Source organism: Cetorhinus maximus, chromosome 25 (assembly GCF_964194155.1).
Source record: "Cetorhinus maximus chromosome 25, sCetMax3.hap1.1, whole genome shotgun sequence".
Classification (NCBI taxonomy): domain Eukaryota; kingdom Metazoa; phylum Chordata; class Chondrichthyes; order Lamniformes; family Cetorhinidae; genus Cetorhinus; species Cetorhinus maximus.
The window spans coordinates 380662-407525 of NC_135903.1; the positions used below are offsets into that span (position 1 = coordinate 380662).

The window sequence follows — 26864 nt, forward strand, 5'->3', positions numbered from 1 at the left end:
CCATTTGTATGTAACCTGATTACACTGGACTGGGTGATAGAGTCACAAAGAGTTCATGTGTATGTGACAACAGGAACAGGCCATCCTGCGAGTATACACTGAAGGTAAAGTTCAATGTTAGGTCTTAGTTTTGATTGGTCAAGTCTGCACTTGAACTTCAGAGGGTTAAAGAAAAAAAAGTAGCCTTCTTTGCAGACAACCTTAGTTACACAATACAGCACAGGTGAGAGTTTGAACCTGCGTCTCTCCCAACCTTAACTAAAATTTTGTAAAGAGCTCCAATCTACCAAGATCCTCTCCAGGAGCCCTAGTGCTGTAACTTCTGAAAATTGTGTGTGTCAGTAGCAGCTTCCACCTTGTAACTGCGACTCATATAGCTTCATTTAACCTTCAGATTGCTTAAATTGCAGCATTATACTGAGAGCAGATTTCAGTTTCAGGAAATTGACTGAACAGGGTTGATAGTCATGCAGCAACAGACACAGCTACTTTTACATACTTTAAGAACCCAAACTCAGCGGAAAAAAACTCACATATGATTGAAGAGGCTGAGAGAAATTCCAAAGACCATTTGGATAATACCCAATATCACAGACATCTTCATTTTGAAGGAGTTGAGAAACATAAGCTTGTTTGTTGCAATATTCCATATCTGAGAAAAAGGAATTTGTAAGCAATTTTTGATTGAGATCACAATGTAACCTAATGTAATGGAATATGAACAGCTAAATAATTAGCCAATGGTTTTCTCTATCCTAGCCCCTTAAGTATCATTTATCAGTCAAAGTCACTCAATCTATAATTTGACTGCAGTTTAGGCACCCTAGTTTACCATGCTGTATATCAACTAGCTTCGTTTACTCAATAAACTCCCCTCCCATTTATTTTGAGAGATTTACAGGTTAGGACTGAAGTTTAAAAAACGTAAAATGCGGTTTACCGAAACATTTGCTTTCAGGGTCTTTATGCTGCAAACTGTGATGTACACAAACTGATTTCTGTATCAAGACAATACTTCCATTTAAAAAAGCACAAAAGATGAAGGAAACAAATTTAGTCAATAGGATTATAATCTTATTACTATCTATTTGCTATGTTAACAAGAAAAACACAATACAAAACTTAAACTTAAATAGCTAAGTCAAAAGGTAAATAATAATAAAGATGCAATTGAACTATAATTTAGATGCCTAAGTTGGTATTTAAGGATTCCGGCCGTATACTTCTCGAAGTATAAACAGTTACGAGGAGTGTCAGGCTGAATTTCAATTATGAACCATGAAAATTTAAAAGAAAACACAGAATTAACTTACTGGATCTATTCCAAAAGGATACGGCCCATTAAAGACATTAGGATGAGCTGGGTCCAGCTGAAGATTTAGATTGCCTTCAAGGGTTTCTTCTCTGCAAAGATATAATTACAACACTATTAAATTTAAACCAACATTGTTGTAATTTCTGGTTGACCACTGCAAAAGCCAGAGTGTTAAAATTTCCCAAAATGGGTATATACAATAGCTAAAGGAGGGGGGAAAAAAGCTTTATACAGCAGCTTTCAAGATCTCAGGATGCCGGACAGTGGGTCAACAAACTACTGTTGAAGTGTTGTCACTAGGGCTGCCAATTAATTGCCACTAACTTCCACAATTATTGTGTTAGTTTAAAAAAAACAAAAAATTGTCATTAATCAGGGCTGTTACAGAGAGAGGATTTTATTTGTGCAAAAGATGCACGTTCTGCTTTCTGAAGATATTTTAACAGTCCTTTCCTTCTGTCATGCACTACCAACTGATAGAGTAGGTGGTGATCTGTTATGGGATTTCAGCTGATACTTTTGAACCTATCACCAATAGTAGTATAATGATGACTTTTACAGCCTTTAAGTGATTAAAAATATTAATTGTGGTTGGTTTTGCAATTAAATATTTAAAATTTAGTACATCTTAGTTTGAATCACATTCAATTGATGCAATTGCAGCATCCATTTCTTTCAAGAATGTTGTAGGACATTGGAAAATAATAACCTAATCATGCTATACCTCACCTGAGAGCTTGATGTTCAGATTGGATTTTTGAAATGTAATATCACGTTTCCTAGCATCAACATGCTCTATCTTGTAACACAAAGCATTCATACAAAAACTATTTAAAAATTAACCTTTTTGTAACGTTGTCTTACGTTTGCAATACTTACGTCCAGTTTCCCGCTGGCTGAAACATCGGTCTAACACTCCACGATGAACCAAACATGTTGAGAGTCTTTGCAAAGCAGTCATTGTATATAAGTCCAGTGTACACGGAGAAAATGCCCATGAGTAAAATAATGTAGCGGCCACTGAAGACAGTGCTGAAAATCTATCAGAACAAAGCTTAATTAAAACTAGGTTTTAAAAAGAAGTTGCATGCAATAAACACTGAAAAACTTCAATATATTGCTATTGGGCTTAAAGGTTCAATGAATTGTATTAAGCTACTTTTAGAACTAAAATCCTAAAAATGAAATCTTTACCCATCCTCGCTTCGAGTTAGCTCAAATACAAGATAGGCCATCTACACAACATTTCTGAATACTGTAAACACTCACCAAGATTAAAATTTGCTTTCCTTTCTGGGCCTAAGAATAAGCTAAGTAATTTATATGCAGGCCATATCCAGCCTCAGGTTTTCCTCCTAACAGTGACATCATGCTTGTGCATTCCTACCAGTTTTGCTCCACTTCAATTCTGCAGTGCTGTGATCTTTAAATGGCAAATTTAACAACCAATTAGAATCCAAGTCTCTGTTACTAATTTAGAAATCAGAGATAGGCCAACAAAATAGATAAGTCGAGAAGAGATATGAAATCAGCACAAGGAGCCAGTTTTGACGATGTGGTGGGGTGGGGTGGGGGGGGGGGGGCAGAATAATAATTTAAATGTCACAGAATCAGAAAGGCAGACTTGTAGGAACAGCATCTGGATTTATGGGGCACCTTTAACACAGTAAGACACAACGCTCTTGCAAAGCAGCTTGGTGTCAAAAAAATGACACTGAGCAACATAAGATGATATTGGAAAAGATGACCAAAATCAAAAGTAGTATATTTTAAGGGGTGTATGAAACAAAGAAGCAGAAAGGTTTAGGGAGAATTCCAGAATTTAGGATGAATTGTGAATTCAATCAATCTACATCACTCCAATGAATCATCTTCTGGGTGAACAGTGGTTAAATACAGTGGCATTGCAAATAGGATGTAAAACAAAATTAGACTAAAAATAAATAATTCTTAAAGCAATTTTTTAAGCAGTTCTAACTTTTGTCAGTGCCTTCTTTTAAAAAAGGTGCTGAACAAAAAAAAATGCCAGTAATTAACAAGATATACAAGACATGAATCCTTAACAGGTCTGCTTATGGTTTGGACCAATAGATGAAAACATAGCTTAGGATACTTACAAGCAATAGGTTACATGAGAAATTACTATCATTTTCTAATCCACAAAAAAAATCTCAAATCAAAAGTTTACAGATCTGGAATTGGCCACCATTAATATAAAAGAAATACCTCATTTTCACTTTTCTGCGACAATATGCGGCTCTCTCTCAATACCATCCACACAGCAAATGCAGTCATCAGGACCCCATGGCCAAAATCCCCAAACATAACAGCAAAGAGGAAAGGGAAGGTTATAATTGTATATGGAGCTGTGGAAGGCAAAAAACATATTGGAATATTAACAAGTATTTCTAAAAAATTCAGAAAGGCAGGTTTCAGAAAAACAAGTGATTTAATATAAAACATCATGTCTGTTCGATGTGGTTCCTTACCGGGATTAATCTCCCTGTAAGTGCCAATTCCATATGCATCCACAATGTTTTGAAAGCCATAAGTAAATTTGTTGGTCTTGTTGTAAGTTGGAGGAGTCTGGTTGGTTTGCATCCTGTTCAAGATGGATGGGACTGTAGATCCGCTGCGTTCCTGAACAAAACAAGCTTCTTTGTTCTAGATTGTTTTCAAGGAATTGTCTAAACACATTTACACTAACTGAAGCTAAACTACTATGAGAAATTGAGTGGCTTTCAGTGCCTCCAAAGACTGCCATTGTAAGCACACAGAAGTAAAAGCTTCAACATAAATATTTGCAATAGATAGCCTAAGCTGTCACTTCATGTCCATTAAGGCCACTACTGAAAATATTGCACCAAATATATTCAAGCTCGAGTATAATCAGGGTAAAAACTTCTCAATTGGATTTGTTACTTTGTCACTTGTGAGGAGTGCTGCTGAGGTAAAAGTCAGTGACCTAATCCAAAACAAACTTATGAATTAGGAGCTCACTTGAATTAGCATTATATGGTCACTTACCGTACCCCTGCGGAGGGCAAACTGAATTGAATCCAAGTCAGTAACTGGACACCAGACTTCAGCAATTAAACATTTCTGTGTGACATCAATGTTACAGAGATTAAGGGTATGATAGATGGCCTTCATTTTCCGTACTTTAATGAACCATACACGAATAGTCTTGGCAGCTGCCTGCAGAACCCTCTGACGATGATCCTCAGTCTGATTTAAGACCTGGAGAGGAAAAAGGTTTTATAAAACAGTTTTACATTTACCAAATTTATACGTTGTGCCAGAATAATAGGTCTGGGTTTGCACCACGCAATGAGTTGCGGGCCTCTGCTCAGCCAATGGCAGGCATGAGGAGGGTAAAAGAAGAATTTCAGCAAGAAAAATGAAACGAAACTCAGCAGTTACATTTCACTTATCTCTAGCACTCTACTCTAAGCTCATTTTTGAAAACAAAGAATATCCTGTGTTACTGACTAGGTAAAATAGAGCATTCACAAATACTGACCATAATTTGACTAACTCTATATTTTAAAAAAAACACATTCTCTTGCTGTCCTCAAAGTTCTAAAATTTTTAAACAAGGTTGACATAAAAGAATGGACGGTAATCAAAACTTGCATGGCAATGAAAGGAAGCTTAGATTTTAAACTAACACTCAATATTTAAATGACTGAGTTGTAAAGTGGCATGATGGTGACGCACAGATGCACAAATGCAGTTTCAAAGCAACATTTTCAATTGAGAAACATCCCAGTTCTGTTGAGTTCTGTTGAAGGGTCATTCGGACACGAAACGTTAACTGTGCTCCTCTCCGCAGATGCTGCCAGACCTGCTGAGTTTTTCCAGGTATTTTTGTTTTTGTGTTGAGAAACATCCCAATGTCTATTGGCGGGGGGGAGCGCGGGAGGGGGGATCATCTGTGAAGTATATTAGCTAAACTATCATACACAGGTCGACAGGTTAGTACAGTCACTCCAACAATTAAAGCACACAAACGTATGCCATGGATTGAACTGTAAGAATGGAAGAAACAGAAGAATGAGATTTTTAATTATTGTTGTACCTTTTTCAAATATTCTGTTCCTGAACAATAACACAAAATGGCAAATGCCACAATAGAAAAATTATGCTAGTACATAATTTAGAACAAGGATATTTAGTCTTAAAAGAAAACCAGATAACATTTGCACTGATATCTTAAAATGCCTCTAAAGTTTGCAGGAAATGGTGCAAAACAGTGATAAAGCATGAAAGCACTGAAAATACCATACCATTTGAAGATCATCAATTCGTGTGTTGACACCTGCTAACATTTCCTTCCGTTCATTAGGAGTTTCTGGGCAGGGGTACAGGGAGGCTCGGAACCTGCAAGAACAAGGTTCTCTTTAAAAATGTTGACAGTAACAATCGAAGGAACTGATATTACTTAAAGTGGATCCTACAATTATATAAACGACCAGTTTTATGGTCTCATTTAGAAAAACAGAGGCTCTAGTCAGTGATGTTACTGCAACTACAACAGTATAACTAAAGATTGCTCACCAGTAGCAGCTCCAGGTTATCAAGTAAACCCGACAAGGATAACTCCCTATCACTTTGTACTCTGTCATGTGAACTGAATAATACTATGTCACCTATGTGCTATAATGAAGTACAGTTCCAACAGAAAAGATTAGTAATCTGTCACCAAAAGAAAATAATTGTGTGTGCACTGAAAGCAGTTCAATAGTGGCTGTAGAGTTTTCTGGAAATGCTTAGCAATAGAAAGTTTCAGGCACCAATATCAGCATGCCATGATGGATAAAGGGTCTATTGTTCAGCCAATGGTTATTAAATGGATACTAAACATGATCAAAAATAATTAATCTCACCCTTCACAAATTTTCTTCACTCGGTTTTTCAGTTGGTCACCTTGAAAGAAAATGATGAAGACAGACTTGTCCACCTGACCTCCCTAAAAAGAGAGCACATTAATCGGAAATCCCTGCTTTACCAGGATTGCAAAAAAGTTAATTTTTAAACCGTGCTAAGATCTATGTGCAAACAAGTAAAATTGAAGCCTTGGCAGTTTGAAGGGACAACCAATAGAACGAATGTTCTGTTCTTTCAGACATTAAGGCAGCTACTACTCATATCAGTAGCCAGTACTTGTAGGCAATGCTGTCAAGGCCATGGTTTGGACTGCTAAAATTTGCAATGTGATTGACAACACAAACTCCACCTGAACTACTGGACATAAAAGCCAATTCATTTTATACCATGGGGTTGTATCATTTCAGTGAACTACATTCATTCCTTAGCATGCATGCAGCCACTTAGTCACTACCAAAAACTTGATTGTTTGTAGCAACCAAAACAAAAACACAAGAAATACTATAATCAGCAACCACTTTATTCATTGTTGCAGTCTGCCTGGCTCCACCTTGACCAATGTTTCCCTGGTATTCTCTGGCTTGCTTAAAAGGCAAGAGCATCCAAATATAATTCCAAACAGCCACATGCTGAACATCCAGTGTCCTAAAATGCGTGTATGATTTAGGGGAAGCCAATGTCATAAATGTCATATGCAATGGTCTGTTTTCTCTCTGCAGTACCCTCCAAGCAAGGAGCATGCTTGCCATGGAGCCTGTGGGGATGCTGTTGCGCTGCAGCTACCACACAGTTGGTTTGTTTTAATAAGGGATCAGTTGATTCAACCCAAAATTTGAGTAGAATAGATTGTAGATTCCACAATCTTGATAGCCCGTACAAATTTGTCACTTTTTTGCTGTTAAGCTCAAGATGACTGTGGGTAGCTCCTAGAAGGACCGCCCATTCTACTACCATCACAGCTAAACTGCCGGCTATGAATACTGTGCTTGTGTATACTCTCCCAGTCAGAAGATAGTAACATAATTCAACATTCCCAGGCTAGAGGTGCCAACCTTACTTGGAACCAAAAATTGCCAGAGCAGTTATTCTTCTAAGGTTACATTCATGCTGCCAACATTCTGTAGACCTAGCACTGGAGCTACAACTACTGAAAAGTGCCTGTGATAGCTTTACACTGGCTCCTCTACATGAGAGTCTCAAATGACTTGATTTCAAAGTTAATTCGATAACCAGTGTTACCACAAAATTAAACCTCAGGAGTAGCAGGGCTACTCTTTTTCCATAATGGTTTGCACCTCAAGTTAACAATTTATTAAAATTTCACCAAGGGCACTTACAGCTACAGGGTCCTCCAGGGGGTTTTCAATTTCAGCCTGGCGTAGAAAGACATTCCCTCTGCACACTCGCCACAACATCCGCTCAAAAGTAGGGATCCTCTCTCGGTTTATCACTCCAGCCACAAAGCTGTACAAAAAAGTATGTGCACTGTCACAAATCTACATATACACATATGCAAAATACAGTCCAGGATTATCTGTCAAAGATTGCAAGATAGGCCGAGTAGACTGATGTTTTGTAATATTAGGATACAATTAGGATAAAAATCAAAGCTTTTTCTATTTGTATCCCTTGTAAAAATAGATTATATAGGCTTCAAATTTTCTCAATTCATGCAATTAGCATTGTTCAGTTCGTTCTTTGAACATACAGAATTTATCAGAATTAAAGAACTCAAATACAGAAAACAAAGATGCGGATTTTAAAATCTTTTACCTGCTATAATTATGCCATTCAGAAAGGCATGGACTTTTAAAATAAATACTGGTTTTACTTAAAAAAAAAAGGAACAGCCATCCTCTTCTCAAAAAGAACGTGTGGTCCATGCCCAAGCAGTGCACACCCTTCACTCACCCACACTAATTCCAGTAGGCAAACAAACTATTTCAGGCTCTGTTGATCAATATATTAGTAAAATGAAGGTTACTTCCCCAGTTCAAAGTCTCCCAAACAACTCAAGATTGATAACTTGAGGGAAGATGGGAAAATAGGATGAGAAATGGGTGCAAACTCCACACCATATTAACAGAATATTTAAAAAGGGCTGGATGGTTGCCCCCCAGTTGTCTATAGTGAGAGAAAAAAAAGATGCACAAAGGCCAAGTCTGAGGAATGGAGACAACTGAGGAGGTTGCAGGAGATACAAGCTGGCATGTCCATGAAACAACTTAAACACAAGGATGAGCATTTTCACGTGAAGGTATGAGGGGACAACTATGGGTGCTTTTGCAAATGGAAAGCGGTTTTCAGTGGCTTTCCACAGGGCTCAGTGTTGGGGCCCCTACTGTTTGTTGTATATATTAATAATTTTGACTTAAATGTGGGAAGCATGATTGGGAAACTTGCACATGACACAAAAATTGGCTGTGTTGTTGATAGTGAAGAGGGTAGCTGTTTTTATCCAGAAAGATAACAATGCTTTGGTTGAGTGGGCGGAAAAGTGGCAAATTGAATTCAATCTGGAAAAGTGAGTAATGCATTTGGGGAGGCAAAGCAAGAGAATAACTCAGTAAACAGGAGGATATTGAGAGGGGTTAGAAGTGAGAACCTTGGAGTGCATGCCCACAGGTCCCTGAAGGTGGCAGGATAGGCGGATGAGGTGGTAAAGAAAGTATATGGAATGCTTTCCTTTATTGGATGAGGTAATGCAGGAATGTAATGATAGAACTGTATAAAATGCTGGTTAGGCCACAGCTGGAATTTTGTGTACAGTTCTGATCACATTACAGGAAGGGCATAATTGCCCTAGAAAGAGTGCAGAGGTTTACAAGAATGTTGCCAGGGCTGGAAAATTGCAGCTATGAGGAAAGATTTGATAGGCTGGAGTTGTTTTCCTTAGAACAGAGGAGGCTGAGGGATAATCTAATTGAGGTGTACAAAATTATGAGGGGTCTAGATAGAGTACACAGGAATGACCCATTTTACCTAGTTAAGGTGTCAATTACCAGGAGGCAGAGATTTAAGGTGATTGGTAGAAGGGTTAGAGGGGACATGAGGAAAAACCTTTTCACCCAGAGGGTGGTGGGCATCTGGAATTCACGGCCTAAATTGGTTGTTGAGGTTGAAATGGTCAACTCATTTAAAAAGTACCCTGATCTGCACCTGAAGTGCTGTAATCTACAAGGCTACAGACCAGGTGCTGGAAAGTGGGATTAAAAACAAGCAGCTTGTTTCTTTTTTTTCTCTCACCCGGTGCAGAGATGGACTGAATGGCCTCTTTCTGCGCCATAATTTTCCATGGTTTTATGGGATGTCTGCTAACCTCCCTGCTGGTCCACCTCCTTAAAACTAAACTCTTTGGCTAAACTTTAGGTCACCGTCCCCCCTCCTAAAGTCATCTTATTTGACTTTGTATCTTCGATTTCTCTTGCACGGATATGAATCAGGTTGGGGCTTTTTCTACATTCAAGGGGCTACATTAGGGTTAATTGCTGTTGTGTATTTTTAAACCTAATTTATGCAACAAGCTCCAGTTAAACAAAGCAGACTGGTTATTAAGAAAACAAACTATGGAGCAAAGTTCATTTACAAAATAACATTTTGTAAAATAAAACTAATTTAAACAAAACAGCAGAGAAAACAACAGCCAGGTCCTTCAAAAAGATTTGAAGGACCTAACTATGGGGGAGAATTTTCTCCCCGTCAGGGTGGGGGTTAGACGGGAGCAGGAGGACGTGCAGCCGATCGCCACCCGCGATTGGCTGTGCACCTCCATTTTACATGGGTCCGCTCAGCGTGACGCGCACCCAGAAGTGTTGTGTGGGCGGGGGAGTAGGCGGAGTCGGGGCCTGCGCTCTTTCACGCATGCACACAAAAAAGAGTGCAGAAATCTCCCAGATCAGTTTGAGTTTCAAAAATTTTAATAAAGACAAGGAAAAAAAAATTTAAGACATGCCCCCTCATGCGACAGTCTCACATGGGCTGGAACATGTCACTGAATTTTATTTAAAAACTATTAAACTTTAAAAACCTTCATGAAACCTCATCTCGCCCGTGGATGAGGTTTCATGAAAAATGCAAAGGCCGCCTGGGCTCTTCGCCTGCCCGATAACCTTAAGGTTGGACAGGCAGCTATGTTAAGTGGTTTAATTAGGTTTTAAATGGCCTTAATAGGCCTTTGACAGTTCAGCAGGTGCGCAGCCGACTCCGGTGTGCGCCTGCCGAGCTGAAAATTGGAATGACGCGTGGCGACGTCGGGATGCACGTCCGACATCACCGTGCGTCATTTTTCACATCAGCGAGCGGGGCCCGCCCCCGCATGCCAAGTCGAAGATTCTGGCTAGGATTTCCAAGATCATTTGGACCTCAACTTCAGAGCCTGAAACTCCTGCACCCATTCATCAATCTATTTTCATCAAGCAATGTCACAAATTGATCATCTTTGCTTATCTTAAGTTGAGCAATTTTGGCAGAGGAATTGTTTCTCAGTTTTCAGAGGAACAAAGCCCCAGTTAAAATGACAGAATAACACCTGTTAATTAACAAATAAATTTACCCAAGTCTCAAAGGGGCACCTCGTCCCAGCTCACTTGGCTCCAGCAGGGAAGACGATTCCTCCAGTAGGTCTGGATCAGACATCTGCTGATGATGCAATTCAGCCTGAATTCACAAATCAATTAACACACTATGAAACCAGTTAGTGGCATGCAGGGGAACCAGGAACCAGGAGAGAAGAAAAAACAAAAACTGCAAAGTAAAGTGACGAAAAATGAAATGGAAAAAAAAACACATTGAACAGTGAAAACAATGGACATTTGAATAGAGAGATGAAAGCAAAGATGCACAGGAAAAGGAAAAAAAGGATTGAGTAGCAGCTCCATTCAAGCAGGTTGTAAATATATTTCTGAAGGACTCAGGTGAGAATATCAGAAAAATCAATATGATGCCAAAATGTACATGCCAATGATAGTCACAGAAGTGGAAATTTGTTTTTTTTTTAAATAAATCAAAGGATACTGACATAGTATCAACTTGTTAACAGTTACTCGGCCTATTTATTTTGACATTTTTTGCTGCATTTTGTGAAAGTTATTTTGACAAATATTTGTGTCTGCAAATTGGGTGTAGGGGGAAAGCTGTTGTTTGTTAATGGGAAACTAAGGTGAGGAGGGTACAGATTTATTGCACCTTTTACTAGCAATTTCCATTCACCTGCAATTAGTATAGTTGAAACAATTGGTAGCACCTTAAAAGGAGTGCCCTACAATCTTATTTCTCTGAAAACCTAAAGATCAGTCATAATATTTAAGTGATACTTGTTCACAAAAAGGTCCACCATAGCAAATTTAAAATTCCACTTAAGTTATGAATATTTTTGTTTCAATACCTTTTAAAATGAGTCCCACTTCTGCATTCCCCTACTACAGCAAAAATAGACTCTACAACTGTTAATTGGTGGGAACATGCAGCGACAAATTTAAATGCTCACAAGGATTCCAAATACAAACAGTCCCTTGGCAGAACAGAATTTGTATATTGCGGAGGAGGGAGAAACAGTGCTGAAGCTTTTTGCCCTTGCACTCATCAGGGCAAACACAAGAATGTCAAATTTCCAACAATTTATACTACAGGAGAAAAAGGGCACTAATCAGCACCTTTTTCTCCTGTAGTATAAATTGAGATTGTTGGGAATTTGGCATTCTCGCAAAAAGCTTCAGCACCATTTCTCTCTCTCCAGCAACATTCAAAGTCCAAACACAGACATTTTGTACTCATGGAAGTACTGGAAGGTCAATGTATTTGGCAATCAAATTGTCCACCAAGCAATTCAAGGTCAGATATACCATGTACAAATAGTGGACTGTTCCCTTCACTCTACTCTGCTTAAATAACATGCTTTGACTCTCACCTGTAAATGTACTAATTTACTAAAAATGCCTATATTTTTTAATTATACCAACTTACTGCTAAATAATGTAGAATTAAGTTTTGTCACATCAACGTGTACCCAATGGAAATTGAATAGGATGATCCAAAACACTGGCTGTAAAATTGGCTGTATATCTTATACCCAGTTTAAACATTTTAAACACAAAATGAAAGTCAAAAACACGTTATATAGTAAATTTTACAATAATTAGAACATATTTTAATTGCAAGTCCATCTTCAAAAGCCTCATTCATCAAGCTTTCTTTGATCAGAGAAATGGTGTCACTTGGCAAGTCTTTGCTGATGCTTTGCTACAACTTGATGTATGCACTACCAAAGCACTAATGAATCATTAGAAAAGCTTGTCAAATGGATATCTAGATTTCAAAATGTTGAGAATAATTTATCAATATTTAATAACTACTCCAAGAGAGAAATGTCTCATAGGTTAATATTTGAAGTGCTCTAAATGAGGGGGAAGTGTGCAGTTTTAAAAATTACGGCAATATTACCAGGAAAATTCTTCAGAACCAGAGAAAACTGTGCACCCTCAGTACAACTGCATATTAACAAGTTATATCAAGCATTTTCTGATGATCTAAAATGTCAAAAAAGGCAGATGTAAAGCATGAGAAAATGGCAAACTATAACACTGCAAACTGTGGAACTGATTTCCAATTAGATTTCTTGCAAAAAAATTTGCTCATGGAAACAGCCTTAGGGTGTTTTACTTGGATTTTCCCCTTCCTCCGGAATCTTCTGGCCTGAACCTTCAGCCCACTGTAGACTGCAATGCTGCTTTTAGACAGGTCCATTTTAAAGGGACCAGTTAAGTGCCTTTTGTTCTAAATTTCCACCACTGCAGAAACATCACGAGTGAAAAATTCACACACAGGATAAACATTATTTTTTTTTAAATTTAGAAGTTGGCTGCCACCCCATGTTTATTAAATGCAAACCTTAAAAGTTGTTGCTTTATTTATTAAATGTTAATTAATACTTGCCAAATATAAAGAACAGCACTGTTCAAATAATTTTATATAAAACCTAGTTCAAAGAAAACTGATAAGGAGTTAATGTATTGATGTGTATAATGAGCTTTTACACTCAGCCAGGCTATTTTGCTGGGTATTGAGTATAAAGCGAAGGTGGTCTGTCTGTGACTCTTATAAATCTTCATATAAACAGAACACAGACTCGAGAAAAAGTCCTCTACTCAGTTCTCCCAGTGGCCAGCATGTGGACAATGTGTGGACTATAAGCGGAGGAAACCCAAAAGGAGAAAGAACAACATAAAATAAACCATTCAAAATTCGGAGGCATTCTTACCATAAGCTATGGATATATTGCTAATTTTAGACAATGATTGCTTAAAAAATGTAATTCATGATTAACATATTCTGTTAATTTGTTACACGGGATTAGCACAACTTCTTGAATTGTAACTGCTAAAATCAAAAGTCATGACTTTATCGCTCTGGTACTTTAACTGTGGATTAATAATGAAATTCTAGCTGTCAGTTTAAAATATGAGAATCCAGCATCAATATTGTAATACTGCATCACATTTATGCAATGAGTAAGACCCAACCACATCATCCAAGTGGTTTTAATCTGATACCAGTATGATGCCCCACCTAAGCATAGACAAATAATTTTAGCTTCAAAATTGTGATACCAGAAAGAGGAGATCTGCCCTACATTAACACACCGAAGAGAAATGTGGCATTGTTTTATAGTTTTAATGTAGTTAATGAAATTATCCTTTGATTCATTTGTTATTTTGATAGTTTTCCTATTTTCTCATGTTTAAGTTTGAGCATTTCATTGCCTGCAGCCTTTAAAAAAAATTTCTACATAGTAGTATACTTAGTCATCTTGCACTTTGCAATTGTTAAATTAGCCTAATTGGGGAAAAAAATTGAAAATTCCCACTGCATAAAATTACTACAATTTTGTGCTCAAACAATGGGGACTGAAACATTATCCTATATTAGGCACAACAAATATTAACTGATTTAAATGTAAACCAAATTAGCCGGTTTCTATATGCAAAGTCAATTTTAAATCGAAGCTGCAAGCTCAATATCAACCATAAATTATCTTAGCTGTAGCTTCAGGAGAATGGCCTCACCACCCCAAACTACGTTACTGCAAAATGTTCCAGGTCCCACTCCAAGTCACTCATGCAACCAGAACGAGTTTGTTAATCAAATGCCAAATTCACATTTTTTTTTCCTCCTTGCGGGCTCAAACCCGCGCCATAACCTTAGTTTAAACTGTTCAAAGGCATGCCATGTAGATCTCTCCTAGCTAAGAAAAATGATCAGTACTAGCTGGATGAAAATCCAGAAAGGGCAGGTTGCTAACTCCTGTATCATGTCATTACAGATCTTAGAGAAAACTTAAATGAGCCATGAACAAAATTTAGGAAACAATGCAGAGTTCAGAATTAAATATCTATCAATTTATGTACTCATTATTAAAAGCAACCATGGTAAAAGTTATATTATGCCAGATGTACCAACACACCACTTACAAATGTGTGCAAAAGACTTGACAATAAAGGTGTGCAGTGCAACTTCTAAATTCACAATTAAAAATCTTTAAAACAAATCTGTTATGATCAAGGAAAGGGCTTGTCTTGTACTCTAAAACCAGTCATTTTATGCGACAAAGTTAAACAAAACAAACTGGACACTATAGCAAGCACCTAATGTAAAGTGAAATGGCTTGGATTGGAATCTGTATTGAGAACCAATCTACAAATCTTACCTTCAGTGAATCCAGAGGGTGGGCACATAAAGCTATTTATAGCTAGCTCAAATTTTGAAAGAGCAAGACCAAATCTATCAGTTAATGTCAATCACCCAGATTTACATACTGTTGTCACAGACCCACTGGAGGCCAAGGCATAAGATAGAGGCAGTTTTCACAATATATGCATAATGCCAGGTCTTGGTTTCTTGAACTGGCTTTTTCCAATATGCCTACTGGAGAGCAGAAGCATTGGAAAGCATATTCTTACAAGAATTTGTAATTTAAAATAAAATCCAGGATGCCAGAAAAGTTGATGAGCTGTCCCAGTGAGCCATTTTTTTTGCGGTGTAAGCAAGCATGTACAGGACTTCACATCTGCTTACTAAGCAGCACCCACATATCAGGAGCAACCCAGCAGTAATATAAAACTGCCTACACACTGGTGTGAATGCTCAAGGGAGCTTCAAAGCCATTAACATGTGCGTACTGGTGTTGAAATCATTTGATTCACTCCCCCTTCTTATGGGGCCAAATTAACACATTTTGTATGAACAGATCTTTTCAAATAATAAAAGGTTTAGAATAAACAAGACCTCATTCATCTAGGCAATTTACAAGCAAACTTTAAAAAGCCCCTCAAGAAAAGGAAAGCCAATTGCAGCCAGAGTGCTTCATTGGCAGGGATATTGCTGTCAGCAGCAAAATAACAATGCTCGCCCCCAACCTTGAAGGAAGCTAGACACAAAGATCTAGTGATCTCTGTGGCATGAATTTCATCTTTCCCAACACCAACCATAGAGGATCTCCAGCATCCCAAAGACTGAAGTCATTCAAGCAGGCTAAGCAGCAATGTGAAGAATTTTCACTAGATATTAGAAATAAAATGCACTTGGAAAAAAATCTTTCACTTAGCTTTTTTTAAAAAAAATATAGAGCGCTAAATAACGATTGCACCTATACATGGGACTAAGATAGAAGCTGAAATATCAAACTTAAAATATTTAAAACCAGTGAAACCATGATAGAGAAATTTGAAATTCCACAAATACAAACTTAGCTGTTCAGGGCCAGAGAAATTGTTCAGCAGTAATTATGAACTTAGTATTCTGTTAGAAACCCAGTTATACCTCATTCAACAAGTTATTTTCAAAACAAAAACAGAATTACCTAGAAAACTCAGCAGGTCTGGCAGCATCGGTGGAGAAGAAAAGAGTTGACGTTTCGAGTCCTCATTTCAAGCTTTTTTTTAAAAATACAGTGAGCAAGATTAAGTGTGTCAAAATTCACATCAAGTGATTTTAAACCATTTCATTCTGCAGTGTCTGCAGCAACACAACCTCTGGAGAAGCTGAGAATCACTGACAACAACGTCTTGATTTCACATGTAAATACACATGTGCAGATGCCAAAAATATGTCAGTTTCACAGCTACAATGAGGGCGAAAACTGACAGCTTTGCCATTATAACACAAAATCCAGGCCATTATGTTACATTCTCAACTGAAATGTCCTAAACTAGAACAAAGGTTACAATACGTTGAGTGTTGACAGATGCTATACAGTCTTGCAAAATTTACATCAGCATGAATTTCAATTAAGTGCATTTATCTAACAAAGACCATAGGCTGTAAATTCATTTCAATGTACAAATCCAACATAACTCAGTAAAATAATTTCTGTACAAAAGGCAGAGTTTCTATTTCCTTTTCAAGTGTGAAAAAGATCCTTGGTCTTCAGGCACAAGCTCAAGTAAAATCTTGAAATACCTCACTACACAACACAAAGCTGCATAGTAAAAAGTTTTAAAAGGAACATGACTATTACGGAAAGAACTTGCAATGAAAAATGGACGACTACACACAAATTCTGTTTTTGCATTTAATTGCTTAACTTTGCAAGCACACTTGGCACACAAGTCAAGAAATTCAACTATAAAATCTCTCACGTGCAAAGCTGAAATTCAGCCTGAAGATTGTGCACTTCATGAAAGATTCAAACTTATGTTTTGCTGAGGTTACCAGAGACTCTTGTTCAGATTTCAACTTCATAACCAAACACCAGGGTTTGGTTATTCTAACCAAAGGTAGGTCGAAAAACTAGATGCCATTGGATTGACCATTGAATTCCTCAAAATTATGAGTGTAGCATTTTTACATAGCTTAAAATACCTGGGATCGTTAGACCTGCACAAGATTTTTAGCGAATTATTTAGCCCTTTCACAAGAAGAGAGTGAGAAAAATATCTGGGATCCAAACCTTTTTGAGAAAAGAAGAGGATGAAGATGCAGATTTAGTGAAATATTGCAAATGGAGAATTCAGGTTTTTTTTTAAAAAAATTTGCAGAAGATATTCAAAACAAATTTTCATATGCTAGTAAAAGGGCTCAGCTCCTATAAACAGAATTTAAAGGCACGCTGTAGGGTAATTTACTGTGTGAGAAAAAAGGTTTTGCAGAGAGTACAACACAAGCCCCATCCCGAGTAAAGATTGATCTCCAATACGAAGCCACGAGCTCTGAAACACTTATACCAAAATGTATATAATTAGCCAATAATTGCATTCCTGAGAATTTTAGATACAAATGGCTAAATAATACAAGGGAAAAATAGGCTTCAATTTGCATAACGGACACAAGAAATATTCGACATGTAGCCCTTTATTGGAGACCAAGCTATAAAATCAGTCCTGAACTTTTCAAAGATCATCCAGAAAAATAAAAGCAAATCACAACAGTTTACTCAAAAGAATAAGCGAACAAGAAAACAAAAAGATTCACAAGAAACCAGAAGAGGTGGAAGGGAGGGGAATGGGGATCTGCATGCCATTAACTGTTACTTTTCCAGTCTTCCTTAGATTCCTGCACTTAAGGCTGTTTACGCTGAGAGATTCAAAACTTAGCTCTCCCGTTGTTACTGTTCTGCCTATGTTTAAAAAAACAGAAGACTAGGAAAAGGACAAATATGATTAACATTCTTGATCCTTCAGCTGCCAGCTAAAATGGCTTTATAGTTTGCTACAAGTAGTACATACAATACCACTGCTTTGCTGAAGGAAGGATTGAGAGAACAAATTGAACACATATGGCTGAAATGAATAAATTAGATTTTCATGGTACCCATGAGTCAGTGTCAAAATGTGTAACAGGTATTTTTCCTCACGTCACTTTAGCAGTCCTTGCCACACAGTTTTAGGTAAATGAGGAGTACTTTATGGGCTGCCCAACTAGAGTAATCTACAAGGACAAATATATTACAAGAATTTTGGATTTGAAACTGGCAAGACTAATTCAAATATTACATCAAATCATGTGGATCTTTTCTATAGTGTATATTCCATATTAGAATATCACTATGATCCAAGATGTGAATGTCAAAATATTTTTTTACATCATAAAATTATGAGAAAAAGTCAATTTAGGGTGTTACCAAGTTCAAGAGTTGACTTATTTTATCCATTAGTGTTAAAAATCAAGTGCTTTTGAGGACTGATCTGTTCATAGAATATGAAATCATCAGAAAAGCACAGGGAATATGCTGTTAATGCAGTTCAACACCAAACAGGGGCAGGAAAGCAGCAAGATTTTGTGATGTGTACATTACTGTAACTTTGGCAGGTCGGAAATTAACAGGCCTACAGTAACAAGTGTAGCTCATAAAACTGGTGTCCCATAGTGACTTGGAAGAATACCAGAGTCCATCACTTCTTGGACAGAGGAAGGCTATGTTGGTTTCCCCTGAACTTAAATAGTTGACAGGCATTACTTCTAACCACTGCTCAAAACCAACCCTAGCCTAGATTCAGATTCTGCTGTCCTGGCTTATTCAGGCATGTCAGATGGGATTGCTGCATAATGAAAATTAACTTCTTAGCAACCATTCTGCTCTCAATTACAGATGGCTTCCTCAAATCTATCAAGGTTCAAAATATAAATTGGGGAAACCGCAGTTCAAAGGGCTCCTGATTGCTGAATATGAAATCATCTCCAAATAGCAATTAAACTGAAAGCCTACGCAGAGGAAAAATACCTGCCTTTCTAGGGGCAATTTCATGGATTAAAATTCTGTTGTTTTACTGGTTTCCAATCCATTTTTAGATTTTTCAATAAAAGACAATATTTGGCCCATTTATGATATTAACCATTTTCAAGTTAGCAGCTGCAAGTCACTGTGCATATCTATGTCAGTATGTACATTAGTATTAGGCAGACTCCCTTTGACGAGAGGATATTAAACTCTTCAAATGTGCATGTCAACCTTCTCATTGATTCCATCATAACAAATAAAAATGACAAGGATCAAAAGCAAAGTCCTTCACAAGGACCAACATACCAAAGCTGAATGGGAGACCGTGTAGGTTTGCTTTTAACTTCACCTTGGGCTATTTACAAATTTTATGTAAACCTAGTTCCCTTTGCATCTTCTCCAAATTTCTCACATTAAATATGCATAAGGTATTTGCTGCTTCATGCAACTGGGTGCAACAATGTTATTTACATGCCTAAGATTTGTAATTTAATATTCACTATTACATAGAATGTAAGAATATTTAATCAACAAAAGTATTTCTACCTGCACAGAAAATGCTCGAAATACACACTATATTTCCAGCTTATTCTGTTTCGTTTTCAGATTTCCAGCATCCTCGGTATTCTGTGTGATGGACCATTTGCTGGGGGGAGGGGAAAGAGAGAGGGGGCAGAAACTATGTTTTATATTCAGGTGATGGTCCCTTCAACAACTAGGTCTCAGATAATTTCTGGTTAAAAAGCAGCTTGCTTCCAGTAAATGGTCATGTGACCGAGTTGCCTGGGGGATAATCAATAGAAAAAAGGGTTAACAAGTTAATTATAGGGGAGTAGTTTGTGTGGTGCTCTGTTCAAGCAGGTTAGTTTTGAGTTTGACCTTAGAACAAGCTGGCAACAAGAAACAGAATTCTGTTGAAATTCTATGTGGGTATAAGAGTGAAAACTCTTGTTAACTGGAGGACTCAATGAGTTGAATTTCTGGGGCAGCCAAGCTGAGAAGAGTGTGTTCTAGATATACGACTTCAGAGTTAGACATTATTGGAACCAGGGAGGTTCTGACCAAAAAGTGGCTATACTTAAAGATGCTAGCGACGCAAATGTTGAATGGAAGTTTACAACCATGGGAAGGTTGGAGGAGATTTGAAGGGACAACTTTGCTGGAAGTAAATGGAAGGGTCAAAAAAATCTTAGCTGATATACAAATCTTTGGAACAGTTTTCAGACCATGTGGTTAATTTTCCAATTTTTGTTAAGTAGCTGACTTGAGCTTATTGGGGAATGGCGGGGGAGTGGGTGGGGGGGGTTGTAAGTCAAATGGGTGTAGAACTGGAGTTAAGAAGTTTGGTTTAAAGTACAAGTAACTCTGTTCATTGCACTTTCAATATCTTTAACGCAAATGATTCTTTAAGATGGAGCACAGTTATTCATATTCATGTTCTTCAATTTTTATGTGGCAAAATTCTTTTGATTTAAACAGTGAACCTTGTGGCTTAATTCTTTTAGTAAATATCCAGATTCTCAAATTCTAAAAAAATAAACACGTTACTGGTCTCTACCAAAATCACAACATCTGCTTTTTAATTATTTCCATCTGCAACCAGGGCATAATGAATAATTTGGTTGGAAAGAGAAAAAAAATCACCTAGGTAGGATGACTGGTTAATAAAAGAGCATGACAATTCCTGTCCATTAATTTAAATGGATGGAAAACTAAACATGTTCCTTTAGGGACATACGATTTTATCTTAGTTTTCTCTACTAGTGAAATACAAGATCTAACACATCCAGGTGCCATGACAGGAAATTCTGCCCACCCATCTTCAGTCACACTTTAAAATACTGAAAACCCAGCTGCTTCAATGGTTACCTCATGGGTTCAACAATCAGTGGGATGGCAGTTTATGAACACATATTTTGGAAAGTTACAAGTTACAAAACTTGAACATTTGATGTAATTGAAATTACATTTCCCATAGCGATTTCCAGATTTGCAACACAACCTTCAAGCCAATCAAAGGGAGGAAATAGCTGTGGGAAGTTCTCTAGTTTAATAGATCATCTCAGGTTATTTGTTTACAGCGTAGGTCATCAAGAATCTGGAGATTAATGCACCAATATATAGAGCTATACTAGTTACAAGCAATAATTCCACTAATCTAGTTTATTCTGACTATAAACAATCCTCCTTATTTAATATGTCAGGCCTTATCCAGCAACATCATTTCTCAGCCAGAAAAAATCTGTTTGTAACTTGTTCCTCCAGTCAGTTGATAGCAAAGAATTTTAATTGTTGCTTAAAAACTGATGGATAGAATGCTCTTGGACAACATAAAGAGTTGACCATAAAGAACACAGTCAGGTGAGCACAGTTCGCCCACTCTTAAGGTAATACACAGCGACTGCATTAAAAACCATCATCTGGATTTTTGTGACATCCCAAGTGTGAAATTGCCTTAAGAACTACTCAGTGCAGCAGAGCAGTATTCAGAGTAAATTTATATGAAATTTCCTAAGAAACCAAGCATAACACACTTGCCCATTCAGCATCAGTATAACATTTTGCTCAAATTTAAAGACATTTAACACTTGAAGAGCTTTCAAACAACGTTAACTCTTAATCCATCTAATTTTCCAGAAACATTACATTGATTACAAAAAACAAAATTAATTGTAAGGCATCCCCAATTATCAGTATTTAGGTAGAAAAGCAAATAAGCAAAATTTAAAATCATGCAGTTTGCCACAAGTGCAACTAAATCACTGTACAAATGAGTTTTAGAAAATATTTGATGTAGTTATGAAATATTACATTGTTTTGCAGTGTGCAAAGTGAACCAGCAAACCAGAAACATGGACAGAACTGCCAATGATGCACACATACATTGCAAGCTTAAACTAATCCTCAATGAGATATGTTAGAATGGAATTAAAATGAAAAATTTACAATAATCTGACCTCATCGAAGAACTGCTGGGTTCTGCGTAGAATATATTTCAATTCAGTCAACTCTAAGAAGTTACGTTTTAATGCTTCCTGGTTAGTATTGATTTCTTTAAGTTCGTTTTCAAGTTTCTCAAAGGTTGCCTGAAAAACAAAAAATTAAGAGATGTCGCCTTTAGTTAAAATTCAGTTTTATACTTTTGAAATGAAAGTTCCCAGTCTCAACTACAGATTGTATTTTTAAACTGGATTATGATGTCAGTCTCATATATTTGACGGGGTTAAGTGATCAACTGCTCAAGCCAAGATCCCTTGGTGCTGTTAATGTCACCTGAACCCCAAAAATATTTCTACTGTTCAATACAAGATTATAACTAATGGTCAAATTTATTCCATTTGAGAGATTCCTCATGGTGGAACTCATCATTCAACTGTACACAACTGTCTGCAAAATGAAAACTAAAGCAATAATGGGTTTTATTCACTGTATCTTGCTAAACACCAGCCTAATTCATTTAAACAAAAAAGTATAGTTACAAGAGAAGTTTATTGAAGGGTTTTAAGTTGCAGCTGGGCACTTAACTGGCTTAAAGTCATTTGAATTCAAAATGAATGGGAATGCCGCCTTGTATTCACTGTTATGCTTTCTGTAATATACATATAGCTACACAACATTGCCTATTTCTTGCTGTAGAGGAATAAATCAGCCAGCACAGATTCACTTGTTTACTTACTGCACATGTATAAAAGGTGTTAAGCTGCTGGAGGAAGTAACATTCAAAAAAAATGTACAAGTGGTTTTCCAGAGTTGTAAACAACTCAGTTTGAGTTAAACTATTGGCTTTCAAACTTGTATTACAAGCAACGCCAAAAAGTTGTGACTTTTAATATTATAGAGCAAAAGAAAGAGTGCTAAAATACATGACAGAGAATATACAGGATACAGGATTCAAGATTATGCACACAGCCTGGTTGCCCAACAATTTGCAAACCTGCTAGAGTTGAAGGATCACGTTTGATAACTTATCATCCAAATACCAGGCAGATTACTGCTTTCTAGTTACTTTCAGGTTTCTAGTACAATTTACATAACACAGAATTTGAAGCACAGAAAGAGGCCATTGGCTCTATTTGTCTGTGCCTATGTTTATACTCCAGATGAGCCTCCTCCCACTCTAATTACCTCTTCCCATCCTGTTCCATATACCTCTATTCATTCCATTAATGCGAGATGCTGCCTGCTTCAACCATTCCATAAGGGAGAGAGTTCCACATTCTCAAAAGTGCAAAGAAATTCCTCTTTAATTCTTTATTTGATCAATTAGCTATCTTATTCTGGACTCCAACAAATATAAATAATTTCCCCACATCCATCCTATCCAGCCCCTTCAGATTTGTAAAGAGTTCTGTTATGTTCTCTCTTAGCCTTCTTTTTTCCAGAATAAAAACAAAGCTTCAGCCAACACATCTTTCCCGATGGCATTATCAGATTGTGGCAACATCCTTCTGAATGTTTTCTGAACTTTCTCCAGTGTTCCAATATCACATATCTAGCATGAGGACCAAAACCAGACAAAACTTCCAAATGTGACCTAACCAAGAATCTAGAGCATAACAAAAAAAAAAACTAGGCTGACACTCCTGTGCAGTACTAAAGGAATGCTAATGCTGAAGATGCAGAAGAGAGAACCTGACGGAGCTCTTTACAAATCTGAAGGGGCTGGATAGGATGGATGTGGGGAAATTATTTACATTTGTTGGAGTCCAGAATAAGATAGCTAATTGATCAAATAAAGAATTAAAGAGGAGATGTTCAAATGCAATATTAAACTAACGCCCCACCTGCTCTGGTAGATGCAAAAGATCCCACAGCACGATTTTCAAGAGCAGCAGGGGAGTTCTCCCTAGTCTTTTAGCTATTATTTAACCCTCATCAATATCACTAATTATCTGGTCCTTATCAGGTTCCTGTTTGTGGGAATGTGATGTGGGCACATGTTTCCAATACTTTATCAGCAACTATACTTCACAAGTGTTTGTTCCAGGAACATCTGAAAACTAAAAATCCAAACGGAAATAATGAAATTCTAGAACATTATAAACAGTTCTATGCTCACAATGTAGTGCTTGTGAAAATGGCTTTGTCAATAATTGTGAATAAAAGTATAGCTTAGCTCCTATTTGGTGACCAAATTATGTGTTTGTATACCAAATTAAAAGGGTGAAACTTCACAAAAAGAGATGGGGGGGTGGGATGGGGTGGACATGTTCCAGCCTCAATTAAAGGAAGAAAAGCCTCAAGAAATTAATGGGAATAAAATCACCTGACTTAAATCCATTGCACCAGATGGTATAAATAGAAGATGTTTGAGACTAAGGACTTAAGCTGAAAATATAACTAAGGTTTTAAAAAAGACCAAAAACACTGGATGCTGCAATTGTGAAATAAAAGCGCTGTAATCAGGTCAGGCAGCACCTATGAAAAAAAAACAGAGTTAATGTTTCAGGTCTGCCACAGAAAGGTCAGCAGTCTGAAACACAATTCTGGTTTCCTCTCCACAGATGCTGCCTAACTTCAGATAAATGTTAACAAAGGGCAGCCGATTGTATCCTGTTTCATGCACATTGATGGCCAAGTACAATAGGGTGGTGGTTTATATCACTTAGGGAACTATCCCACGTCTGGTAGTCCATATTAGTTTATGTCCTAATAGGAGGTAAACTGATGTCAGTGGAATTGCTACGGGAACTTTTATTAGCAATTGGTGATTAAGCAACCAATCCTTTTTCAAATATTCAGTACAGTCAAAGATCCCCACATAAGCAAGAGAATTCTCTTTAAAAATACATCATGCATCTAACAACGTAGTCCGTAATCACCTCTCTCAAATAGATGGAGACTGACCTTTCTTCTAACTGCAATGAAGAAATTGCATACAATGATCAGATTTCATAATCACTTGGAAATTTTTCATTTCCTGTTGTAAGTTGGCCATTACATTGAAGTATAAAAACATCGACAATATAGTTATTCCTGCATCACTAGCTGCACTAACAAGAACACCAGTTCACAAACTCACATTGAAGTTGTAGCACAGGCTCGTATACAGTTAATGTGGGACTGAGTACAGTACCGCCCACACAGCGATGTGAGAGAACACGTGACTCACACAGGGGTCAGTCCAGTGTTAGACAGAGCAGTGTGCACAAGCATGCATGGAGCCACCTCCTAGCTTGAACCCTTTACTGTATACATGTACATAGTTCTTGTAGTTAATAAATACATAGTTAACCTTAAGACTACGAAGACTTCATTAAGACCTACTGAACAGTATCCAACACCCTATAACAGAAGTAAGGAAGGAAAACATTTATAAAGCAAATATATACATTTTGTTCCATGTAATCCAAATGGAACCTCCTCCATTGTGATCCATTAGCTATAAATAAAGGGGACAGGTGCAATGAGTCCTAATCTCAATAATTCCTCTTAGGTTCTATACTGGGAGACAGGAATCCCTTCCTAACCTGCTGAAGCACACTTGTGTATGGATCACTGTACCCAAGAGTCACAAAGAAATACTGACAAATATATAAAGCATTACCAGACTAATTTTCTACATAAATGTGTTTGTTAACAATTCACCCTAAAGTAGAGGCTATCTTCCAGTAGCCCATGTTATCATTTCATTTCTCAACATGGACAGCAAATCACATACGAGATAGAAATGCCATTTTAATGCTCGTTGTTCCTTCCCTAGCATGCAAGCATGGGACTAACCCGCAGTAATCCCATTCACGTTCTACTTAAGATTGGTCAACTGAGCAAAGATCACATAAATCCTGAAGTGAAGTTCATGCTCGTGGTACACATTGAAATCATTGTGAGCCTGGGAAACAGTAACAATCATCTTACAAACTCGTAGAATGATTGCCCTTCGGAGAAAATTAATTTCTAATGCCTGACTTGCTTACCTCCAAATCAATCATATCACGAGGAAAAGGAACCTCAGGATTCTCTCCAGTATCCAAAATTGCAAGGTTTGCTTTTCGGATTTCCTTTTCAACAAAACCTGAAAACGTTATACAGTAAGGATATTTGAAGCAAATATGCAATGTCAGATTTGTATTCAATCCAGTAACAGAGTTATTCACCATGAAACAAATACTTTAGTTAATCCTTCCTCCTAAGCTCATTTCTGGCTGCTAAAAATTCAGTATTGCTACACAATTAATGCTCTTACTTATTTTTCATTATTGTGCCTTAGTACAATTCTAGCATCACATCAATTACTATTTAAATTGCCTTGCATTTAAAGAATATGTAAAGTACAGTAAACTTTGTTATCCAGCACTTCAATCGGAATGCTTCATCAACCAGAATTTCTGACAACTCCAATGCAAATCATCACTTAACTTCTGAACGGCTTTAAATTGGTAATCTGGAAAGCAAAGATTTCACAGTGCTTTCGGGTCACCTTGGTATGGCAGTCAAGTTTCCAGTAGAGGGGCTGGTAGTTTTTCTTGTTAGTAACCGTCATTATAATTTGTGCATTTGGCATCGCATGGTGCATTTTCATGCATTATAAGCCCCATCCTGCCATTATGGCATCCAACAAACCAGGGAAAACCCGAGATCAGAAGTGCAAAAGAGCTGTGTTGACATTAAAACAGAAAACTGACATTTGTAGATGTATTGAAAGGATATAATGTTGGCTCATCTACGACATACAATATCAAGGCCCAAGAAGAACAATTACTGAAGATTTGCTAGTTCTGAATCAAATAAAGCTATTGACAGGTGCTGTCCTCCACACAAGCCTAAATTAGAGCAGTGAGACAGTATTTTATATGAATGATCTTTGAAGAAACATTCCAAGTGTGCCCCTTTCACTGACCCAATGCGCAATAGGAAGGCAAAATGTATTTCAGGAAAATTTAGTTAACTGAACCATGTGCATTTTACTCCCTCTTTGTGATTGACTGGATAACAAAAATTTTACTGCAC

The 26864-nt window shown here is 37.3% G+C and overlaps 1 protein-coding gene across 2 annotated transcripts in view; it reads right to left on the reverse strand.

The window, feature by feature from the left end:
* The window catches only part of LOC144667781 (V-type proton ATPase 116 kDa subunit a 1), a 67520-nt gene that overhangs the window by 32706 nt on the left and 7950 nt on the right, over nucleotides 1-26864 (reverse strand). The window contains exons 4-15 of one of the 2 annotated variants that reach the window (XM_078529222.1): nucleotides 25832-25929; nucleotides 21872-22000; nucleotides 10758-10840; nucleotides 7543-7669; nucleotides 6205-6287; nucleotides 5605-5698; nucleotides 4343-4555; nucleotides 3805-3955; nucleotides 3542-3681; nucleotides 2195-2355; nucleotides 1314-1404; nucleotides 534-652 (exon numbers count right to left, since the gene is read on the reverse strand). In XM_078529222.1, coding sequence (XP_078385348.1) covers nucleotides 534-652; nucleotides 1314-1404; nucleotides 2195-2355; nucleotides 3542-3681; nucleotides 3805-3955; nucleotides 4343-4555; nucleotides 5605-5698; nucleotides 6205-6287; nucleotides 7543-7669; nucleotides 10758-10840; nucleotides 21872-22000; nucleotides 25832-25929 — 1489 coding nt within the window. Of the gene's footprint in view, nucleotides 1-533; nucleotides 653-1313; nucleotides 1405-2194; nucleotides 2356-3541; nucleotides 3682-3804; nucleotides 3956-4342; nucleotides 4556-5604; nucleotides 5699-6204; nucleotides 6288-7542; nucleotides 7670-10757; nucleotides 10862-21871; nucleotides 22001-25831; nucleotides 25930-26864 lie in introns of both variants that reach the window. The other variant, XM_078529221.1, reaches the window with a different exon arrangement.